This window comes from Acanthochromis polyacanthus, chromosome 2 (assembly GCF_021347895.1).
Source record: "Acanthochromis polyacanthus isolate Apoly-LR-REF ecotype Palm Island chromosome 2, KAUST_Apoly_ChrSc, whole genome shotgun sequence".
Classification (NCBI taxonomy): domain Eukaryota; kingdom Metazoa; phylum Chordata; class Actinopteri; family Pomacentridae; genus Acanthochromis; species Acanthochromis polyacanthus.
In genome coordinates this window covers 27,850,477-27,874,031 of record NC_067114.1, presented here as the reverse complement: position 1 = coordinate 27,874,031, position 23,555 = coordinate 27,850,477, and the positions used below count along the sequence as shown (strand labels likewise).

The 23,555-nt window shown below is 39.0% G+C and overlaps 1 protein-coding gene across 1 annotated transcript in view; it reads right to left on the bottom strand.

Moving 5' to 3' along the window:
* Window positions 1-23,555, bottom strand: part of si:ch211-186j3.6 (neural-cadherin) — a 416,158-nt gene that overhangs the window by 278,039 nt on the left and 114,564 nt on the right. The window contains exons 4-6 of the mRNA XM_051944931.1: window positions 21,371-21,575; window positions 15,358-15,469; window positions 534-783 (exon numbers count right to left, since the gene is read on the bottom strand). Coding sequence (XP_051800891.1) covers window positions 534-783; window positions 15,358-15,469; window positions 21,371-21,575 — 567 coding nt within the window. The remainder of the gene's footprint in view (window positions 1-533; window positions 784-15,357; window positions 15,470-21,370; window positions 21,576-23,555) is intronic.

Here is a 23,555-nt window from a genome sequence, read left to right as displayed (position 1 = left end):
CAGGGAATAATTAGACACATGGTAAGAGGAGTTCACAGCAGTTTTTTTAGGTAAAAATATACGCTACTGTTCAAAAGTTTGGGGTCACCCTGGCAATTTCATGTTTTCCATGAAAGCTCACACTCTTATTCATGTGCCAACATAATTGCACAAGGGTTTTCTAATCATCAATTAGCCTTTCAACAAATTTAGCTATCACAGCGTACCATTAGAACACAGGAGTGATGGTTGCTGAAAATGTTCCTCTGCACCCCTATGTAGATATTCCATTAAAAATCAGCCGTTTCCAGCTTGAATAGTCATTTACCACATTGACAATGTCTAGACTGTATTTCTGATTAATTTAACGTTATCTTCATTGAAAAAAATGGCCTTTCTTTAAAAATGAGGATATTTCTAAGTGACGCAAAACATTAGAAAGGTAGGTAGTTAAAGATAAAGTTTACCATATGTTTTGTAGCACTCCATTCATTGTGTATTGTACTGAACAACTGCTCAGGGATCAAGGGTTAAGAAGCACGACTCTTACTTACGTATGTTGGGAGAACTCAGGTGTCTCGTCATTGACATTAGCCATTCTAATCCGTACTGTAGTTGTGCCTGTGCGAGGCACCTCGCCCTTGTCAATAGCCATCACAACAAACTCATACAGATGATTAGGTCTCTCGTAGTCCAGAGGTCCCGCAGGAAAGATGGTCCCATGAGGGGAAATAGTGAAGTCTGGGCTCAGGGTGTAATAGGTCAACTCTGCATTCTCTTCTGAGTCACAGTCATTGGCTGACACTAAAGAAGACAACAGAGGGAGGGAGAGTGGAAAAGAGAAGTTAGAAGGTCTGTCATAAACAGAGACATCAATGGAGCCCCAAAGATCCTTTTTATTTTAAAGTGTAGACCAAGACTGATTCATGTGTGATGCTCTCTGACCACCACAGTGCTGGTGCTATAGTCAAAATGACCACACTGTCTGTAAAACTGGTTTGTAATATAACAACAACAGCAAAATGCGATATGTTTTGTTCAACCTCTACATGAAGGAATGCTTAGGAGCTTAATCAGTCAACAAAGCTGTCATCCATCAGTGCCTGTATTGTACAAGTAAATATAAATCAAAAATAAATGAAATAGCAAAAGATATTTTTTAGATGGAGCATGAGGAGTTGAGATTAAAAGGAAAATGACCTTGAGAGCTACCGGCTTGGCTTGAATTTTCTTTTTGTTTTGTTTGTTTGTTGTTGGAGCAGCTGTGGACAACTCATTCCAGAAGAGAGTTGGCTTAAGAGTTAACATTCTTCAGAAGCTTCCATGTAACTACCCGTTTTAATAAAATAGGTAGCAAGGTCTCAAGAAATAAACACTGTGCAATAGAATTTCAAAATGAAAATCTTTTACAGACACTGCAGCATGGCAGCTTTACAAAGTAAAATTCTGCAGGAGCAACCGTGGCTAGCAAACTTTTCAGTATTTCCCTAAACTGGTATAAATTACGTCAAAAACAGATGGAGGCAAGGGCTCCCATCCAATGGACACAGATTCTTGTTTTAACTGAGCAAGACTGTGAAAAAAACGCGATTAACAAGACAATGCTACGTAACTATGTATTCATTTTCACATCTCATTCTGTCCAGCTTTCTTTGTAAAAAATAAAACAAGGATATGAGAAATTACTTGTAATGAGAAGCATGTGATATATTTTAAATATTTATAGAACTAAACTGCATTTTTGCATGTTTTCCTGCATTACGCTTGTTTGTGATGACATAAATATGTTTCTAATCAGCGTATCTTTGCCATTGCACTTGTTTATTCTACTGCTTTCCAACTGTAGACCTTTTCAACCAACCACTCACGTACACACGTGGACAAAATTGTTGGTACCCCTCAGTTAAAGAAGGAAAAACCCACAATTCTCACTGAAATCACTTGAAACTCACAAAAGTAACAATAAATAAAAATTTATTGAAAATTAAATAATCAAAATCAGCCATCACTTTTGAATTGTTGATTAACATAATTATTTAAAAAAAAACAAACTAATGAAATAGGGCTGGACAAAAATGATGGTACCCATAACTTAATATTTTGTTGCACAACCTTTTGAGGCAATCACTGCAATTAAACGATTTCTGTATTTGTCAATGAGCGTTCTGCAGCTGTCAACAGGTATTTTGGCCCACTCCTCATGAGCAAACAGCTCCAGTTGTCTCAGATTTGATGGGTGTCTTCTCCAAATGGCATGTTTCAGCTCCTTCCACATATGTTCAATGGGATTCAGATCTGGGCTCATAGAAGGCCACTTTAGAATAGTCCAACGCTTTTCTCTCAGCCATTCTTGGGTGTTTTTGGCTGTGTGTTTTGGATCGTTGTCCTGTTGGAAGACCCATGACCTGCGACTGAGACCAAGCTTTCTGACACTAGGCAGCACATTTCTCTCCAGAATGCCTTGATTGTCTTCAGATTTCATTGTACCTTGCACACTTTCAAGACACCCTGTGCCAGATGCAGCAAAGCAGCCCCAAAACATTACTGAGCCTCCTCCATGTTTCACCGTAGGGACAGTGTTCTTTTCTTCGTATGCTTGGTTTTTGAGTCTACGAACATAGAGTTGATGTGCCTTACCAAAAAGCTCCAGTTTGGTCTCATCTGTCCAAAGGACATTCTCCCAGAAGCTTTGTGGCTTGTCAACATGCATTTTTGCAAATTCCAGTCTGGCTTTTTTATGAGTTTTTTTCAGCAGTGGTGTCCTCCTTGGTCGTCTCCCATGAAGTCCACTTTGGCTCAAACAACGACGAATGGTGCGATCTGACACTGATGTACCTTGGCCTTGGAGTTCACCTTTAATTTCTTTGGAGGTTGCTCTGGGCTCTTTGGATACAATTCGAACGATCCGTCTCTTCAATTTGTCATCAATTTTCCTCTTGCGGCCACGTCCAGGGAGGTTGGCTACTGTCCCGTGGGTCTTGAACTTCTGAATAATATGAGCCACTGTTGTCACAGGAACTTCAAGCTGTTTAGAGATGGTCTTATAGCCTTTACCTTTAAGATGTTTGTCTATCATTTTTTTCGGATGTCCTGGGACAATTCTCTCCTTCGCTTTCTGTTGTCCATGTTCAGTGTGGTACACACCTTTTCACCAAACAGCAGGGTGACTACTTGTCTCCCTTTAAATAGGCAGACTGACTGATTATGAGTTTGGAAACACCTGTGATGTCAATTAAATGACACACCTGAGTTAATCATGTCACTCTGGTCAAATAGTTTTCAATCTTTTATAGAGGTACCATCATTTTTGTCCAGGCCTGTTTCATTAGTTTGTTTTTTTAAATAATTATGTTAATCAACAATTCAAAAGTAATGGCTGTTTTTGATTATTTAATTTTCAATATTTTTTTTTTATTGTTACTTTTGTGAGTTTCAAGTGATTTCAGTGAGAATTGTGGGTTTTTCCTTCTTTAACTGAGGGGTACCAACAATTTTGTCCACGTGTGTATTAAAAGGTATGGGCTTTGTCACCCTGGTAACCGAGAAAATGGAGAAGCTTCAGTCATGTTGTGAAAAAGGTATCGTAATGTAAACAATGATGTTTTGTTGATCAAACTGTGAGTTAAAACAAAAGAAAACGGTGAGTGAAAAGAAATGTATATTTTTTATCTTTTTTAACAGTTATTTCACTTGGCCTTATTACACAGGACAGTGGAGAGGGAGACAGGAAATGCAGAGAGCAGAACGGTGGGAGGACATCCAGCAAATGGCCACGGATTGGATTTGAATCCATGACCACTGCGTCGGGGGACTATAGCCACTGTTTACAGGTCACCTAGTCAACCAGTTGATATATATTTATAAGTATAACGGCCCCACATGGGACTGGACCTTCAGTCTTGTGGATTAGAGGTCTGAGTTGGACTTGTTACTTCAGTGTCCAGCTCCTCCAACCCCCTAATGCTGACTTTGTGACTCTTTGAAAGTAGAGATGTCATAGTAGCGTTCTTACTGTGACCTTACTGGGAGAAAACACTCAATTCTCAAATGTAATTAAGAATGGAATTTAGTTGTACAGGAACACAGTTCTTTGGAGATAAGGTTGGAGAGAAAATAGCACATTTACAGTGTCTACTTAGATCTCTGATTCCTGTAGACCCGTGTGTTGCTCGTTTTTCTTGTATTTAAACAAATAAACTAAACAGGAGCACAGGACATCTATTCAGTTCTCATGCATGTAGGCAAAGTGACGATGGAAAAGGAAGTGGTGCTCCCACTGCCATAAACGTTCAGCTGTGTAACACAAGCAGAGAAAGTGTTATTTGCACAGCATGCATCGAAAGGACTGTCATTTTGCAACATTTTTTGCTTCTGCATCATACATTGGGAATCCATGGAGCCAAGACTCACTTGGCCACAAATTGATTGCCTTGCTAAAACTGAAAAGACCACCAGGGATTTGAATAAGCATATTTTACACTAACAAGAACATTTCGCCATCAAAAGCTCGATTCCCTAATACACCTTACATTGCATTTGGCTCATGTGCCCACACACACACACACACACACACACACACACACACACACACACACACACACACACACACACACACACACACACACACACACACACACACACACACACACACACACACACACACACACACACACACACGAATAAAAGATGCACACACAAACACGCACACATTAATTCGCCACTGTTTGCTTCAACTACCAAACGATAATACTCTATAGCCATAAAACCTTGGGGGACTCTAACAAGCCTCAAATTAATAGTTTGAAGCAAGTTAAATTAGCAAAATGCCTGTGAAATGAAATATCACAGTTTATTAAAAGAACTTCTATAAACTTTGTCAGTGTTTATTCACATGAGTCATTACATCAGTCCTGTTTTATTTGGAATATATTAGATTAATTGATTTTTCCAAGGGTAGTGGCAATAAGTTAAATGTTTGTGGGCTGTGTTCCATCATCCAGAACAAACATTAAACTCAACTAGAATAAACAAATAAATTCATTAATCAAAAAATGAAACAGTTTGCTTTGTTCTAAATTGCAATGGTAAAGTTGAACTGCAGTACCGATAAAAAGTGTTCATCCCCCTCGGAAGTTTTTCTCTATTTATTGCTGCTCAACATTTAATTCTGGTCGATATAACTGGCTTGTTTGACAAGACTTTACAATAAAAGAAAATCTTCCTACTTAGCTACTTTCTTTTACGCAAGGTCATTTAACTTAAAACATAAAATGTAAAACAAGTGATTGCTAAAGTATTCGTCCGCTTCAAGTCAGTATTTAGTAGATGTACCTTTGACTGCAATTACAGCAATTAGCACAATTACTCTTGCACAGTTGGACATTGCAATTTTACCCCAGTCTTCTTTGCAAAACTGCTCAAGCTCTATCAGGTTGCACTAGGATCATAAATGACACCTCTTTTTAAGTCTAGCCACAACTTCCCAATTGGATTGAGGTCTGGTTCTGTCTTGGCCTCTCCAGAACATACACTAGTCGTCTTTAAACCACTTCTGTGTAGCTTTGGCTGTGTCCTTCAGGTCATTGTCTTGCTGGAAAACTCATCTAGTCTGAAGTCACAAGTCTCTTGCAGATTGCATCAGGTTGTACTTCAGTTTTCCCCCTATATTTTGCTGCATTTATTTTACCCTCTACCTTTACAAGCCTTCCAGTCTGCTGTCATGAAGCATCCCCAAATCATAATGCTGCCACTACTATGCTTTGCATTGGGGCTGATGTGTTAATTATGATATGCTGTGTTTGCGGTGTCTGCTAAGCATGGCGTCTAGCCTGATGAACCTTCATTTTGGTCTCATCAGACCAAAAATAATTCATATAATTATCATAAAATGTTAAGAAAACAGTCTCCCAGCTTGTAGGCTATAATAGCATACGGTCAAATTTAGGCAAGATCATTCGGAAACCATCGTGAGACAAATGCACATCACCAAGAGACTACAGGGGTTTTCCTCAATACATCACAAACTATAAATAATATTGCAGTTCTTCTATCACTTTTGTGATATTCAGGATCCAGTTGCAGTTGAAAATAACAAGTTATTAATCAAGAGCAGATAAAATCTTTTAATATATCAGTTGCTGTGAAATGTAGTGAGGTCTGCTGCCAGCCTCTAGAATCTGATATGACCCATGGATTGACTGGATGGTGCAGAACAGTCACCAAAACTCTCTATAGAACATTTAATCCAACATCATACTTCCATCTCTTTATTAGTTTGCTTTAAAAAAAAAAAACCAAAAAAACAAAACAGAACACAAATTTCTTTCCTGCTGTTGACATCTACGTCATAAACTGTCACATTGTTGCTGGGTTGGGTAGTGGGATCATTATGCATGCAGTTTCCTGACATTACAGAGAGTTCATATTACTGTATATCTACCCATTCTTTAAAAAATGCAGCGGTTGCTAATCCCACAGTAACAATGACTCAAACTAACTGAGATTGACTGAACTGAAAAATCTGAAACACACATGCATAGTGAGTGGGAAAACCTTTTAATATGACACTAAATTTCTTCCAAACTGTGCTGTTCATTCAGAGTTTTTTCATATGCTAATAGATGTGCTACAATTTACCTGAAGGACAGAAGAAAAGAATACTGTTATATACTGTATTGCCGTCACTGTAAGTAGGATGGATGTTTCATATTTTATCATTAAATGGTCCCATGCTTTGGTTTACACCTGCAGAAATATCTTCTCAATTTGTATCATGTCATTTTTACCTTTCTACCTGCTTTGCCTGGGGAAATGCTGTGATTTACACCTGAAAATGCATTGAATAAGGTGTGGAAATTGCAATTTTTGTCCAGAATTGTCCACTCTTTTTATATTACTTACTATGGTGTTTGTAATTTAGATGATTTAGATTTATGTCGGCCTTGAGAGTTGAATTCTTGTTAGTTTATCCTGCACTGCAGCCCCAGTTACGGGGACTGACATTTTTTTGAACTGCAACTGAAATGCAGCTTTGGAAATGATGAACAACCTCTGATCCAGTGATGATGTGTAGAAAATGAACTGCAATACTAGTGTCATTCCAGAGTCCAGCTGCATGCAGTAGCCAAACACATGTCACATGAGTCAATATTTAATTTACTAAGTACAGATTTCTACCCTTCAGAGTACCAGTTGTGCATTTATTTGTCAGTAAGTCTTTCTATAATCTTGAATCATCATTGTTGTGCTGGCATCGCTACATGGAGAGGGGGTAGCGGGGCACTGTACATTTCTGGCTGCATCCCCCATGTCTTTCTGGCATATAATGATTTTCTACTGAAGATGGAAACTGCAGGATCCTCAGAACTCCATGGAAAGCAAGATAATTGGCTTGCTTGGTATTGCATTTTTTTTTTTCCAACTTGGCGAAGTACACATTTGTCCACTCTCACGATGGAACTGATTATGGGATTACTAACACATGATTTAGCAAAAACGATGCTGGATGCCGAATTCTCCCTGCTCATTTAATTCAATAATATTCCTTTTAACTTGCTTAATTAAGTCAGGGAAAAAAATGTTTTTTGTTTTTGTTTTTTTTTCCTGGGGGCTGGGCTGTTCAGTTTATATGTACTCAGATGTACTCAACAGTATAATTATCCATAACACATTTGGGCATTTAGGTTTTGTTATGAGGTATTTTTGGCAAAATTACACCTTGCTTGAGCCACTTTTAAAATCACGACATTTGAAAGCTAACTGCACAATTTCCCATTTGAAAACAAACAAAAAAACCCCTCTCAAATGGTGTTAGGGATACATAGATGTTGTCGGTATCATAATTAACACATGCATCCTGTTCAAGAAACACAAACATTCACTGACAACCACCACCCCACCCGCTCAAAATATAGAAACATGCATGCACATGGGTGGGCACACACAGGGCAGCACAGCGGGGAAACTTCTCACCTCCCTTGGTGCACCTGTTGATGGCAGCAAGTAGAGGGCCTGCTGTGCCTCCCACACTATGCACCTTCACGCTTACTTTCTTCCACATTCACTCTCTCACATACGAGTATTTATTTACAGTTCTATTGTTAATCCGGGAGATTCTTGCATTGCATTTGATAACCCAAGGTACTGTACAGAATCTGTTTACTGTGGTTCTACTCATCTAGTGCTGGTAGACTGACTTGCACTGAAAAATTACATTTTTTAAGGAACAGATCACACACACACACTTGTTTTTGGACTGTGGGAGGAAGCTGGAGAACCCGGAGAAAACCCATGCATGCACAGGGAGAACATGCAAATTCCATGCAGAAAGATCCCGGGAAGGTGGGAACGTGAACTAGGAATCTTCTAGCTGCAAGGCAAAAGTGCTAACCACTGAGTCACTGTACAGCTCACAACAATCACAGGGTGTAAAAAAAATCACACATTCTTGGAAAGCCTTTTGAGGTTGTTAAATCAAACTTGTTGCTGACTGTTGCTGTCAATTACAGTGTGTCAGTCATCAGCATATGGTGAATGAGCCTGCTTGACCCACACTGACTTCACCAAAACTTTAAATAAGCTCAAGGTAGGATAATACTCTCGACTACTTTCCAAACTGATTTAAAAGTTGTCATTAGCAAATATTGCTTTTCCATCCAGCTAAAGTTACTTCGCTGATCAGACAGGATTTAGGGGTGGAGATGGAACACTCACATAGAAACCAAATCAGAGTTGGCTTTTTAAGAGTAATGTGGCTATTGATAGAACTGCCAGGTCTTGCAGTAAATACTATTCTCATTCTACACGTCCATTGTCTCACACAGTGGAAAACAAATTCAGGACTGATAACGCTGCATCACAAAAAGAGGACCCTGACAGTGCACGTATAGACATGACAGAGGAGGCAGCACAGTGCAGCAGCAGCACCGTGCAACATCGAGTAATTCAAATCAATCAGCGGGAAAGCAAGAATATCCACAAATATTACTACTTTTTCCCATGCATGCTGCTCACAGTAATCTCTGTCACTCGGTCCTCTGGCAGCAGCAAACATCTCCTCTCACATAGAGTGACTTACTGTGGTTACAGTGTCTCTCTCTCTCTGTCACTCTGACGCTTTCTTACTATTCCCAAGTGGCTGTTTCTGACTCAATCCAAGAGGTTAGGTGGTGTAAAAATTCAAGAGCATTGTTTTTACACTGTTTTCTAAAGGAAGCTCCCCAGGGCCTCCTCCAATTATGTATCTTTCTAAGTTTGCAAATTTTAAAACATAGATGTCCATGTGCATGCAATCTCTGTTCAGGAAGTATTCATCATGCAGTGCAACGTATGTTTTCGCTTTTTGCGTGTTGTGATCCTGGTGAGAGCTGTCTGAAAATTGCTTTAGTTGGCACAGATATTTTTCAGTATTTAATTCAAATATAGTATGTATTTGTCATGTACTTAAATGCTACTGCGTACTGTAAGATGGTATAACATAAAACACTCATCTGTTCTTACTCTCTCAATTATAGTATTGGCAAAGCACAAACCTATGACCAACAACAGTGGAGTAATATATATATATATATATATATATACATATATACATATATATATATATATATATATATATATATATATGTACACACGTGGACAAAATTGTTGGTACCCCTCAGTTAAAGAAGGAAAAACCCACAATTCTCACTGAAATCACTTGAAACTCACAAAAGTAACAATAAATAAAAATTTATTGAAAATTAAATAATCAAAATCAGCCATCACTTTTGAATTGTTGATTAACATAATTATTTAAAAAACAAACTAATGAAATAGGGCTGGACAAAAATGATGGTACCCATAACTTAATATTTTGTTGCACAACCTTTTGAGGCAATCACTGCAATTAAACGACTTCTGTATTTGTCAATGAGTGTTCTGCAGCTGTCAACAGGTATTTTGGCCCACTCCTCATGAGCAAACAGCTCCAGTTGTCTCAGGTTTGATGGGTGTCTTCTCCAAATGGCATGTTTCAGCTCCTTCCACATATGTTCAATGGGATTCAGATCTGGGCTCATAGAAGGCCACTTTAGAATAGTCCAACGCTTTTCTCTCAGCCATTCTTGGGTGTTTTTGGCTGTGTGTTTTGGATCGTTGTCCTGTTGGAAGACCCATGACCTGTGACTGAGACCAAGCTTTCTGACACTAGGCAGCACATTTCTCTCCAGAATGCCTTGATAGTCTTCAGATTTCATCGTACCTTGCACACTTTCAAGACACCCTGTGCCAGATGCAGCAAAGCAGCCCCAAAACATTACTGAGCCTCCTCCATGTTTCACCGTAGGGACAGTGTTCTTTTCTTCGTATGCTTGGTTTTTGAGTCTATGAACATAGAGTTGATGTGCCTTACCAAAAAGCTCCAGTTTGGTCTCATCTGTCCAAAGGACATTCTCCCAGAAGCTTTGTGGCTTGTCAACATGCATTTTTGCAAATTCCAGTCTGGCTTTTTTATGAGTTTTTTTCAGCAGTGGTGTCCTCCTTGGTCGTCTCCCATGAAGTCCACTTTGGCTCAAACAACGACGAATGGTGCGATCTGACACTGATGTACCTTGGCCTTGGAGTTCACCTTTAATTTCTTTGGAGGTTGCTCTGGGCTCTTTGGATACAATTCCAAAGATCCGTCTCTTCAATTTGTCATCAATTTTCCTCTTGCGGCCACGTCCAGGGAGGTTGGCTACTGTCCCGTGGGTCTTGAACTTCTGAATAATATGAGCCACTGTTGTCACAGGAACTTCAAGCTGTTTAGAGATGGTCTTATAGCCTTTACCTTTAAGATGTTTGTCTATCATTTTTTTTGGGATGTCCTGGGACAATTCTCTCCTTCGCTTTCTGTTGTCCATGTTCAGTGTGGTACACACCTTTTCACCAAACAGCAGGGTGACTACTTGTCTCCCTTTAAATAGGCAGACTGACTGATTATGAGTTTGGAAACACCTGTGATGTCAATTAAATGACACACCTGAGTTAATCATGTCACTCTGGTCAAATAGTTTTCAATCTTTTATAGAGGTACCATCATTTTTGTCCAGGCCTGTTTCATCAGTTTGTTTTTTAAAATAATTATGTCAATCAACAATTCAAAAGTAATGGCTGTTTTTGATTATTTAATTTTCAATAAATTTTTATTTATTGTTACTTTTGTGAGTTTCAAGTGATTTCAGTGAGAATTGTGGGTTTTTCTTTCTTTAACTGAGGGGTACCAACAATTTTGTCCACGTGTGTATATACACACTGTGTACTGTATATTGTGTATATACTATATACTGTGCGCCCAGCCAGACTGCGCAAACAAGGGAGAAAGGCATTGATAAGAGAAGCGACCAAGAACCCAGTAGTCACTCTGACTAACATCCACAGATCCTGTGTGGAGATAGTAGAAGCCTCAACAAGGACAAGTGTCAGTGCGGCACTCCTGATGTGCACTTGATGGAAGAGTGGCCAAAAGGTAGTCTGTCTTCAGTGTAAGACATAAAAGACCACTTTAGAGTTCAGAAAAATGAAATCACTGAAGGTATCATAGACTGTAAGAATAAGATTCTTTGATCCAGTGAAGCCAGTATTAAATTGGTTGGCCTCAGCTCTAAGTATCACATCTGGTAGAAACCAGCCACTGCTCACCACCTGCCCAACATTATCCTAACAGTGAGGGGCGGTGGTGGCAGGATGATGTTTTGGGAGTATTTGAGTGAAAGCTGAATGAGCAATATAAAGAGATATCCTTAAGGAAAAATTGTTCCCGACAGGGTTGAAGGTTTAGTCTGAGCCTTACTGCTTTAAAAGAGAGAGAGAAAATAATAATAAAACAACTGATATATCTACCAAAGAAAATCATCACATAAGTACACTTCCCTTCTCTCAAAATCACATTACACCATAATAACAGGCTAACTAGAGTGAGCTATTTTTGGTGAATCCAGCCAAATATGAATATGGATTGCTATGGAACAACTTACGGAAGACAAAAGAGCAAATAATAAAACACTGCAACCACTGTTTCAAGTGGTTTACTGAATCGAAGCTTTAAATATTTGATCAAAATCCCCTTTTAACCTCATCTTGTGAAAGTCACCAAAAACAAAATTTGCACCAGATCCTCTAAAAAGTGAAGGAAAAAAAAGCGCTTCTCACTGTGACTATTAAGCAATGATGAACTCATATGTGACCAACAGTCGCATGAAAAAAATAAAGCAACTTTTTGACTGAACTGGGCCGAACACTGTGTTAGTACAGAGCTGATACGAGTCAATTATAGAGACAGAATAAAAATGTAAGCAGTCGTATGTTTTCTTTTTTGTAAACTAATTACTCAAAGACAAAAGCTGATATTCATTTTTTTTAATGGCATGGTAACTTTATTATATTCCCACAGAAATACTGGACTTGCAGTGAAATCGAGCCCCCAGTGAATAAAAATGTGACAGGGGTCAAGATGCAGAGGGTTAAACAAAACTGAAAAATAAATAAAAGTATTTTTGAACAACCTCATTGAATTTTAAGGAATTATATTATTATGTGCAATTTCAAATGCACAACCAACTTGATATTTATTTATTTATTACAAATAATAGCTTTTCTATTAGTTGTTGTGTAGTTGTAAGTGAAGTGCATGTAAATATTACTTCCTATCACCAAACAACATACTTGACTAATGGTGGTAATGGTGGTGGTGAATGTGACACCGATGATGATAATACATTTCAGCAAGAACACCACACAAGTGTGACAAAAACAAGACATTGTAATACAATGCAAATCCTTTTTTTTATTCTCCCCACAGTGAAAGCTAATGATCATTTCCAGTGAGGTGTCATAACTACAGTCATTACTAATTTACATGCTGGATGCAGTGTTTTATTTTCATGCATTTTGTTCTTGTCAATACTCATTTGCACCCCAATCCCATTTGTAGCCTGCAGTGAGTCAACCTGTAAAGCTGTAAGGTTAACAGTTATTAAATTTGAAGCATGTCTTTGTTTTGAGCTATAAACAGAATGATTTTGAACTGCTTTAAAACTAAATAGTACTGTATTAGTCACACCATTTGAACTGATAATTACAGCTTAGGATATTAAACAGCATGGCTACCACAGTAGTCTTTCTGAGTTTAGAGGAAAGGAGCATGAAAGCATGAAATACTTTACTGTCAGTTGTGTTGACACAGACCATCAAAATTTCAAATAATAAATAAATAAATATAAATATTGGGTTCCTCAGTGATAAGTCACACTGTGACAGATCAAATTGTGATAAATCATATCCACAACAGTTACCACTACCATTTCTTCACGTTAGATGAAACTTAAGCGATCCTGGTGTGGAAATTGGGTTGTTACAGGAAAGGAGAGGCTAGAGCAGCAGCACTGATGGAAGCGCCGGTGATTTCACGCATGCCAGTTCTGACAAGTACCTACTCCGTTTCCCGACCAGTCAAAACACATGAATTCTGAAAAACCTCAGCCACTCTTATTTTGTTCCAAGAGCCACTACAGCAGGGTTTCTCAAACATTTGCATAACACCCAGACCCAACAGGGTCACATTCACTCACTGAGGTGCATCTGCTTTTAGCTTTATTTCCAGTTTTATTTTCCACTTAAGGTATATACACTGCCTGTTGAAAAAAAAAAGCACACTCTATATTGGACCGCCTTTAGCTTTGAGAATGGAGCACATTTGCCATGGCATCGTTTCGATAAGCTTCTGCAAAGTCACAGCATTTATTTCTGTTCAAAGTTCCATAAATTTTCTCCCAAGATCATATTTTGATGATGGGCGAGTTGGACCACTGTACAAAGTCTTCTTCAGCACATCCCAAAGATTTTCAATGGGGCTGAGGTCTGGACTCTGTGGAGGCTGATCCATGTGTGAAAATGATGCCACATGCTCCTTGAACCCCCCATTCACAATGTGAGCCCCATGAATCCTGGCATCGTCATCTTGGAACATGCTCATGGCAAGAAAAACTCCATTGATGGAAAGACCTGGTATTTTTTAGTATACTTAGGTAGTCAGCTGACCTCAACCTTTGGGAACACAATGTTGCTGAACCTGGACCTGACCAACCCCATATCATAGCACTGCCTCCACAGGCTTGTACAGTTGGCACTAGCCATGATGAGTACATCACTTCATCCAGCTCTCTTCTTACTGTGATGGGCCCATCCCTTTGGAACAGGGTAGATCTGGACTCATCAGTTGAATTGAATTGAATTAATTTCAGTTCAATTATTATTTTTTTAAAATAGCACCAGTTACAGGTCAAATTGTCTCAAGATGCTTTACAGAACCTATATGCCTGAACTCCCAGAGCAAGCCCTAAGGCAAGAAAAAAAATCCCTTTTAAGGGGAAAAAACCTTGAGCAGAACCCGGCTCTTTAAATGGGGGACCCATCTGGCTGCTGACCAGCGAATTGAGAGGATCAGAAGAGGTAGAGATGTAGAGGTAGAGGGGGAGAGGGAAGGGGAGATGGAGAGGGGAGGATGGGAGAAGAGGAGTGTGAGGAACAAGGAGCATATAACATACACCTGTCGAAATGTGACCGATCCTATTTCTTCTTTGAAGATGATGGTTCATCACTATCCTTCCAGGATTTAATGATGCGTTGGAGGACTCTTAACCTGATTTTAATAGTTCCACCAATCTCCTTGGTTGTTTTCTTTGCTTGATGAAGGCCAATAATTACACACTTCTGAAACAGATTAACATCCTTTCTATGACCACAGGATAGGTCTTCCAAAATGGTTAAGAAATAAGCTCCTCATTGCATTGGCTAGTGGTAAATAAGTTGTAGCCTGCTGAAACATATTCATCACTTAATTAATGGAAGGCTCCTACCTATTTGCTAAGTTAATTATAGGTGACGAGTATTTTTGGACAGACAGTGTATTTCCATATAATATAATTCAATACATACATATATATGTGTGTGTGTGTGTCTTTTTTTTTTTACAACCACCAAATATGAAGATAGAAGAAATACAACTTTTCTTATGATTCACATGAATTTGGGGATGGATTGGTGGGTGGTTGTACGGTTATTAATTCAGCCTAGTTTCCAGTCTCTCCTTCCAGTTTGGAAGTAAACATTCCAAGCAGCATTTTTTTTTTCAATAATAGCTTAATTATGTGTGCATTATATATTATGTTCATCAGGTATGTTTACAGGCATGATGTTTATCATGAATGCTTGCCAATATTTTCAAAATTGTGTGGGAATGTTTTTTTTTTTGAGAATAAAGATTGAGATATGCTGTGTTCCTGCAAATATATGTTACGAAGACAAAAATATAGGTGTTATTAATTTGACACAAAATAGGTCTTAAGATTCGTCCGGATAGCTCACCTTGCAGCAATGAGGTTGCTGTTGTCACAGTCTCTGGTACACTATCCTTGCTGTAAATCGATTGGAGGAACTCTGGAACGCAGTCATTTTCATCAATGATAATAACTCGCACCTGAGAGGGAATTAAGGGACAGGGAGGAAGCCAAAGAAAAGAGAGAGGAAGAATGTGAACAAATTACATCAATTCTAACCTTCCTCACACACTTTTCAAATCAGTGTGGCACTAAAACATACAAATTCCGATTACATGAAGTCATAAATCCAGTGCTATGAAGTGTTTTTAAAAGTGATTGGCAAGGTGTGAATATCACATCTGTTTTCACAGTAACTCAGCTTGCTTCAAGGATCCTTCGAACAATGTAAAATCTTTTGAAAGTTGTACAAAGGAACCCAACATCTTTGTGCCCCTCAAGATTCATGTCAAGGAGTTTATGTTGGAACAAATTTTGAGTATTTTTCTAATCACAGAAAGCCCCAATAAAAATCACTGTGAACCTGCAGTGTTACTGATCTCACATACATTCTGTTGATGCTGTTAGTGTATCTGCGTGTGCAAAAACTGTCAGTAAACCACAAGTGAAACGCTTCAGATTACAAGTCACAGTGGAATGCTGTTATGAAAATTTTAAATCTGGGATTACTACTCCCGGTGCAGTCCAAAATTGGTTTTCTTTGCATCCAGAGTGTTTTTCATTTGCGAGTAACCCAAATTAACCCTGTCCCTAACCAAAAGCAAGCTTCCCCCCAACCTTCTCCACAGGAATGCCCTGACCCTGATCCCTCAGGGTTATTTACTCCTCCTCAGGAGTGAAGCTATTGCAAAGTCTGCTGGGGAGCACTGTGGTCCCTCCAGTAGGTCAGTGGAGAATGTAATCTCATGCAATTTCTCAGAAGCCCTGAACTAACGAAGGTGTGTGTCTTGCTGAGACACTGTTACGCTGTTCATTTAATTAGGGACATGAAGGCAAACAAAGCATCTTCTACCAGATGTTGACTGCCTGCTTGGAGCATTCAGGAGCACTAAATTTAGATGTGGGCTGGCAGAAGAGCCTCTCTGACCCTCAGCTCCACTTCTTGTCTTCTATATAAACACAACACACACAGAGAGAGAGAGAGAGAGAGAGAGAGAGAGAGAGAGAGAGAGAGAGAGAGAGAGAGAGAGAGAGAGAGAGAGAGAGAGAGAGAGAGAGAGGTTTGTAAATACCACTGGTATTAAGTCCTGGTAGGTAAGATGAAATTCTGTAATATCAGTTAATCCTTCAGCAAAGATCAGCTTCGAAGCGATAGACAACGAAATAAAATCTGACCATGTCAACTCCCTGAGGTGATTTGTGTGTTTGCCAGTGACACTCAATCTTTGTTTGTCTGTGTGTGTGTATACGTTTGCATGCCATCGTGAACAAATCTATGTGCACGTATGACAGGAAATGGCAAGAAAGTGGCAAGATATATGAAGGTAACCTGCGTGTGTGTACAAGGCAGAGGAAGAGCAACATCTAATGAGAGAGGAAGTCAGCCATAATAAAGCAAGATGAGCTCAAACACTTGCACACAGAAATGCACAGACACACTCACACACACATACACACTTGGGAAGCTGCAGGCAGGTCTCAGGCTGGTTAGGTAACTAATGGTGTCGATGAGCTATCACTCCTGGAGGGAGAAACTTGGAAACTACCTGCAAATTAAAGTCACGCTCTGTGAGTCTAGTGCACACAAATACACCACCTCTGTTTGCTATTTTGACAGAGGGTGACAGATTTCTAAAAAAGCAGAATAAAATCAAAAGGGAGAAAGGATAGAGAAAGACATCGAGTTGCATTGTTCCTGAATTCCTATGTGGAAAACAATTTAGCAGTGTGATTTTTCTTGCTATTCAAACCATTGACATAGTCAACTTTAATAAGAGAATGGGGAAAAAATAGAATGTCTTCAATCATGAGCTGCTTGCAGCATTATTATGAACTATTTATAAAAAACAATTTAAATATGTAACAGATGCCTTCTCCTGGATGTGGAAAAAAATAAGCAGCTGAGCTGTCAGTCACTGTTATTGCGTGTACAGATAAATGTCTCCAATCTTAAGACAGCTGCATTCTTGTCTCAAATCAAACACAATGTACACAACTAAAATGCTATCAGAATATCTTTCTGAGGGCAGATTCCAGGGAGAGACAGTCAGATTAGACATATGGCCAAAAGTGGCCAGCTGCAGATGAATGTAACATTTCATTGGCACTGATGGAGACTGCATAGTAACCCTCACTAGGTATTTGGTTTAGCTTTAGTCGCTTTGTTAATGGACTGACATGAATGTGAGCTCAGTGCATGTTTGTTGGAGAACAAAGAGGACCAGAGTAGGACTGGTTCAAACATACTTCCAGATTAACAACACTCCTGGGAAAGAGTGCGCGTTAATGACACATCAGTGGGTAAGTGGAAGTCAAACCTGTTTTTTTTTTTTTTTAACATGCTAACATCATCATGTAAGCTACTTGGATGCAATGCTACAATGTCAAGAAAACCTCTGTAAACCTGTACGCTGTCAGCTAAAGTTCTTCACTTCTGAGTCCTGTTTTTAGATTGTATTTGTATGCATTACGTCAAACTGGTGCCATTAAAATTAGTTTAAATCGGCAATTATTAGTTGTTTGTCAGTGACACCCAGATATATTCACAGTTATCACAGGATTTCTTTGAAATTTAGATTTTTTTTTTCTCCCCTACACACTGGAAAACTGTGCAATAAAAGACATCCATGTTTAAAAGGATTTGTATCTCCAAGATGAAAGTGACAAATGTGCAAATAACAATCCACAGAACCCCAAGTGAAGACTCACAAAAGCTGTTTTTGTCTTGAAAGTGTGAATTTGTGCACAGAAATTTTGAAATTTGATTCTAGTTTCTTGTGCACAAATACTGAGACGTGGATTTCTTTTTTTAACACTGCATCCTATTTACATTTGTAAATCTTATAAAGCAGTTTTTTTTGCAATATTTTCACTTCACATCTTCAGAATTTGCTTGAGACTTGGACGGGTACTGTGTATTCTAAGTAGCGACTGCTTTGCTAAAATGTTGTGGAAGCATAATCCTCAAAATTTTAGCATGATGTCTGTAAAAAACATTTGAAATACTATATAGCTTATGATCTACAGATTATTATTATAGAATTATTTTCTTAAATTGGGCTGCATAATGGCTTGGTGGTTAACATCTTTGCATGGATAGATGGATTTCATTAAATTGAATAAAAAGCCTCTGGAGCTTTACAGTATCTGACCACGATGCAATGTCAGATAATATAATGTTCAAGAAGTGGCAAAAATAGAACACGCAGAACATCTGTTAAAGGTTTACACTGTTTGCAAGACTACACAACATCATAGTTTCCACTGTTCCCTGAGAATCCTTTCACTTTCACTGCTGTCATACAAAGCATGTTTGACAAAAATGTATGAGACAGAATTCAGAGCAGTATAAACTATTTTTTTTCATTTTCTGTTAAAGCATTAAATTCCAATTCAAAACAACAACTAGAACCATCTTATTGTAAAAATTGTATTAAGTATTGTTACATCATGGGCATTATCTTCGACACTGACGGCACAGTTTCTGTGTGGTGGTGGTAAACTGCTGTTAAGGCAGGGGTTGCAGTGGGTACAAAGTGCTGGCTTTAAGGTTTAAGCCTTAATTATGCGGCCTTACGGGGTTGCACACATACAGCTGCACAAGCCATGGGCAGGTTGTCGCTGTTATTGTTTTACAGTCTGCTCGGAGATTGCTGGAAGCACTCCATGTGTAGTAGGTCAACATCTACCGTGCATGCACACCACTGGCCCTGCAGGGAATTTAAAAATAATACTTGATATGAAGATAGGGTGTGTGAGGAGATTCTGAGTCATCCACAATCTTCGTTCATCACTGAAATGAGATACAATTAAAGCGTTTGCTGCTGACCTTTGATGTGTCTTGATTTGTACATGCTTTCCATCAACTGTCCCTGAATTCTAAACTCACCAGGACTCATGTGGTAGGTCCACCTGCTGTGCTCACCTGCAACCATTGTGTACTAAACCAATGTGTGCCGGTGCTGCCACTAAGGCATTGTTTCATTTTGCACAGACTATGTCCTTAAAATAATCCACCTTCAACTATTTCAAATAAGGAATGTGTTAATAACTGCTAAAGGTTATAATAGTTTGCAAAAGAGATTTTTTTTTGAATACTGCTTCATCTGATGACATCACGTCCTGTTAGATCATTTCCTGTCTACGTTCTCTTCCTGTTTCTTCAGAAAGCAAGGAAGACATGTTGAGCAGGTTCTGAATGTTATCCGCTGGCATCTGCTAAAATTCATCATATAGACAATGCCGTAAGTTCATACAATGTTCAGAAAATACAAATAGTGATACTTTGTTAAAAACAGTGTTCAGTAAGAGGTTTGAAAATGGAATCTGTTGACATTTACTTACACACTATAAAAACTTGCTCGTGGCCAGTGTGACGATTATCCAAGGTACATAAAGTGATGACATTTCATATTTGAAGTTCCTTACAATGCCATATTAAGTTAAAACACAGATATTGGCAATTTGTATTGTTTTGTTTGCAATTTTCACCGACATGTTAATGAGGAAGTGTGACAATAAACGGTCAGTCTTGCTATGAGTCTGTCTTCCTTGTCTTCAGTTTAACTTGTCAGAGTTTCAACACACTGCACAAGGACATTGCAGTACCCGTTGTAGTATGAATAAAACCATGTATCCTGTCCACAGCAGTATTGCAGAAACTTTGAACTGACTTAACCAGTGTTGTATTGTGTTTATGAAGGTCTGTGTTTCATCATCTCCCTCTACACTTGTTTGCATGTTTGGCAAAATTTGTGTATCAGCGACACTCCAAGGGGAATAGTTCACATTCTTGGGTATGTATGGAACAGCGACTTTCAAGCAAACTCCCATAAACTAGAGGTAAATTAAGTGTTTTAATAACAACATCTGTGGGTGTAGTCACTGGAGTATAATCAAGGTTAACAGTGGATTTTTTCGTACTAATCAGACTATGTAAGCGGAAGACTTTAGAAGGCAGGCATGGGGCCAAGGAACTTGGCTAGCTAGGGCAGGAATGCGGAAAGACAAGGGTACATACAAACTTCCTACAATTTCGCTCTTTCATTCTTCTCATCTGTCTTTTTCTCTTCCCACCACTGAATTTAACAATCCCCCTCTCAGTCACCCACTTTCCGTCCCTCTCTCTCTTTCTTTTCCGCACTTGCTTTTGGTGCTCTGTAGGCCACAGAGGCTCAGAGTGGAGCAGTTGAGGACAGATCGGTTCAGCAGGACATGTTTTAGCCTGAGGCCAGAGTAATGATGGAAACCAGACCAGATGTATCAATGCCTGCAGCGGTCAGTTGCTACTCTGTCTCACTTCCTGACAACATGAGGAAGTCATTGGGAATCCCAAAGCAGTCATTTCACTCAGACAAATCTATTTGTGTTTGACCGAAGACAGTGTTCATAAATGTAAAAATGCATGTGTGCAGTTGTCTTTAAAATTGATTTTAATCTGTCTTTCCATTAATTCTGGTTGGAGCCATTCCATAACAAAGTAAGTAACACTGATTTTTACAAAATATAACAATAAAGTTATTTTCTTTGCAAAAATCATAGCTACTACCATCTATACAGCAAATAGAAATCAGTGAAAGTATGTGCAACCCACAGATGCTTCAGAGTAGTCTGAGATTTGCTACAACTGCAACTTGGCTAAGAGGTAAGTAACAGTAAACTGAAATACTGCATGCATGAAAAACAAGACAAATGACATCATGCCATTTGTTGTCATTTTATTTTTAAGTCTTGTCAAAAACTGCTGGCAATATTGTGAACAGACTATGCAAGATTTGACAACGCAACTTTGCAACCTCAAAAATTTGTTGTACTGACTATCATCATTGTCAGTCACTGAATGCGACAGTGGAAATGTGACTAGGAATTCTCATGTCACAAACCTCTGCTGCACTGCTCATGCTCTCCAGGCCCTCGCTGGCTCGCACCAGTAGCAAGTAGCGATGTTGGTCGCTCTCGTAGTCAATAGGGCGAGTTAGGCTGATTTCACCCGTCTCTGCTGAGATGGAGAAGAGGCTGCTGGGATTGATGAGAAGGCTGTAGCTGATTGGTTTCCTCTGGAAGGACACAGCAGGTGTGACCAAGAAGCTGGGGAGACATGGAGAAATAAAGTAAATCGTTAACTGAATGTGCAATATATGTGATAAGACTGGTTTGGATGTGCAGAATGCAGAGTATAAAACAGGTGTCTAACAAATAATCATGTATGTTAGAATAGTGCAGAGAAGAATTCTTTATCTCAGATAGGCATTTGTCCAGACAACTGAGAAGAGGGGCTTTGGTGGGGGCATACAACCATAACATGTTGAATTTAGTTATCATGTATTAAATGTACTATGCAAACCTTGCACAATTTCCCTGATGAAACCAAACAGCGGGCTCAAATATTCATTTTACTAGTTTGCTGGAGGGAAATAATGAAACCAATCCAAGGACACTAGTCATAATTGTACCACTTTAGTCAGGGCTGAAGCTGCATTTGTGTGTTTGCTTTTGTGCACACATGGGCTTGTGTGTGTGCTTCCTTGTGTTACTAATGTTGTGTAAACGCACAGTCATTTTAGGATGTATTGAGACACTTTCACTTTTTGCACATTTCATACCATTGTAAATTTAGTTGTAAATGAATAAAATTTGCATTTTCCCCATTAATCTACACTCAGTAGCCAACAGTAACAAAGCAAAAACATGCTCTTAGAAATTTTTGCAAATGTATTAAATTCAAGACACTAAACACAAATCTCGGACTTACAAAAGCATTCATACCCTCAAAACAATACTTTGCAGAAGCCCTTTTTGCAGCCTTTGAGTCTTCTTGGGTAAGTCTCTACAGGCTTTGCACACCTGGCGTTAGGCAGTCTATCTAATTCTTTCTGACAGATCCTGTCAAACTTCGTCTGTTTGTGTGGGAAGCATCTGAACTACTATCTTCACGTCTCTCCACAGATGTTACATGCAGTTCAAATCTGGGCTTTGTCAGGGCCGCCTAAGCATTGTCTTAGTTGTATGCTTTGTTTCTCTGTTGCGCAGAAATGTGCACAGTTTACTGTTCATGTGAATGCAAGTTTTTCTTAAAGTGGTAAATGGTCTGCACTTGCTCGGTGTCTTTTCACTTCACCATCTTTCAAAGTGCTTTACACCATGTCTTCAAACACACACGCACTCATATAACAATGATAGCAACTTGGGGTTGGTGTCTTGCCCAAAGACACTTTGGAAGGCAAAGGAACCAGGATTCAAACTGCCAGCCTTGTGATGAGTGAACTACCTACTCTACCACCTGAACCACAGCCACCATCTTTCTAACCAACCCTGTCTCTCTTTAGCTATTATGTGACGATCGGCATACATCTGTTTGTCTTTTTGTCTGTTAGCAACATTACTCAAAACGGACAAACGGATTTGGATGACATTTTCAGGGAAGGTCAGAAATGACACAAGGACCAACTGATTTGATTTTGGCAGTGATATGACTTATAGTCTGATCCACAGATTTGTTAAAGTGATCTGTATCATTGCGAGGTTGCGAGTCACTGTAACTACGACAACAAGTGAACACTACATCAGCTGCCTTCTGACGATCACACAATTGCGATCCTACTACAAATTGACCGCTGCGGATTTATCGGGACTTATCTGTCCAAAATTATACAAGGAACGATTGATTAAATTTTGGGAGTGTTTCTGAGTCACATCAATTCCTACTGCCCACTACATATTTAGGTCATGCAATTTGGTATCCGTACACAACGTACACATGCATCACACATGCCTGAGCTCAGCGCAACATGATTTTGTTTGTGGGTAGATTTATATTAAATGGCCACATTCTATGGTACTGTGATTTCAGCCACAAATCTTTCCAAGATTTCAGCCGTCAGAAATAATATGACTCAGCAGCCTTGGCGGAGTACTGTGCTCTCTGAGTGCTTTTCTTGTTAAATTTGGCACCTGGTGTTCTGTTAGTCTAAGCCTGATTATGGCTAGGTCTAGTCAAGTAGAATTAAGGCAATTTTGGTCTAATTTCCTTCAGTGACAACTTAGCGAACTCTTTTTCTTTTATTATTA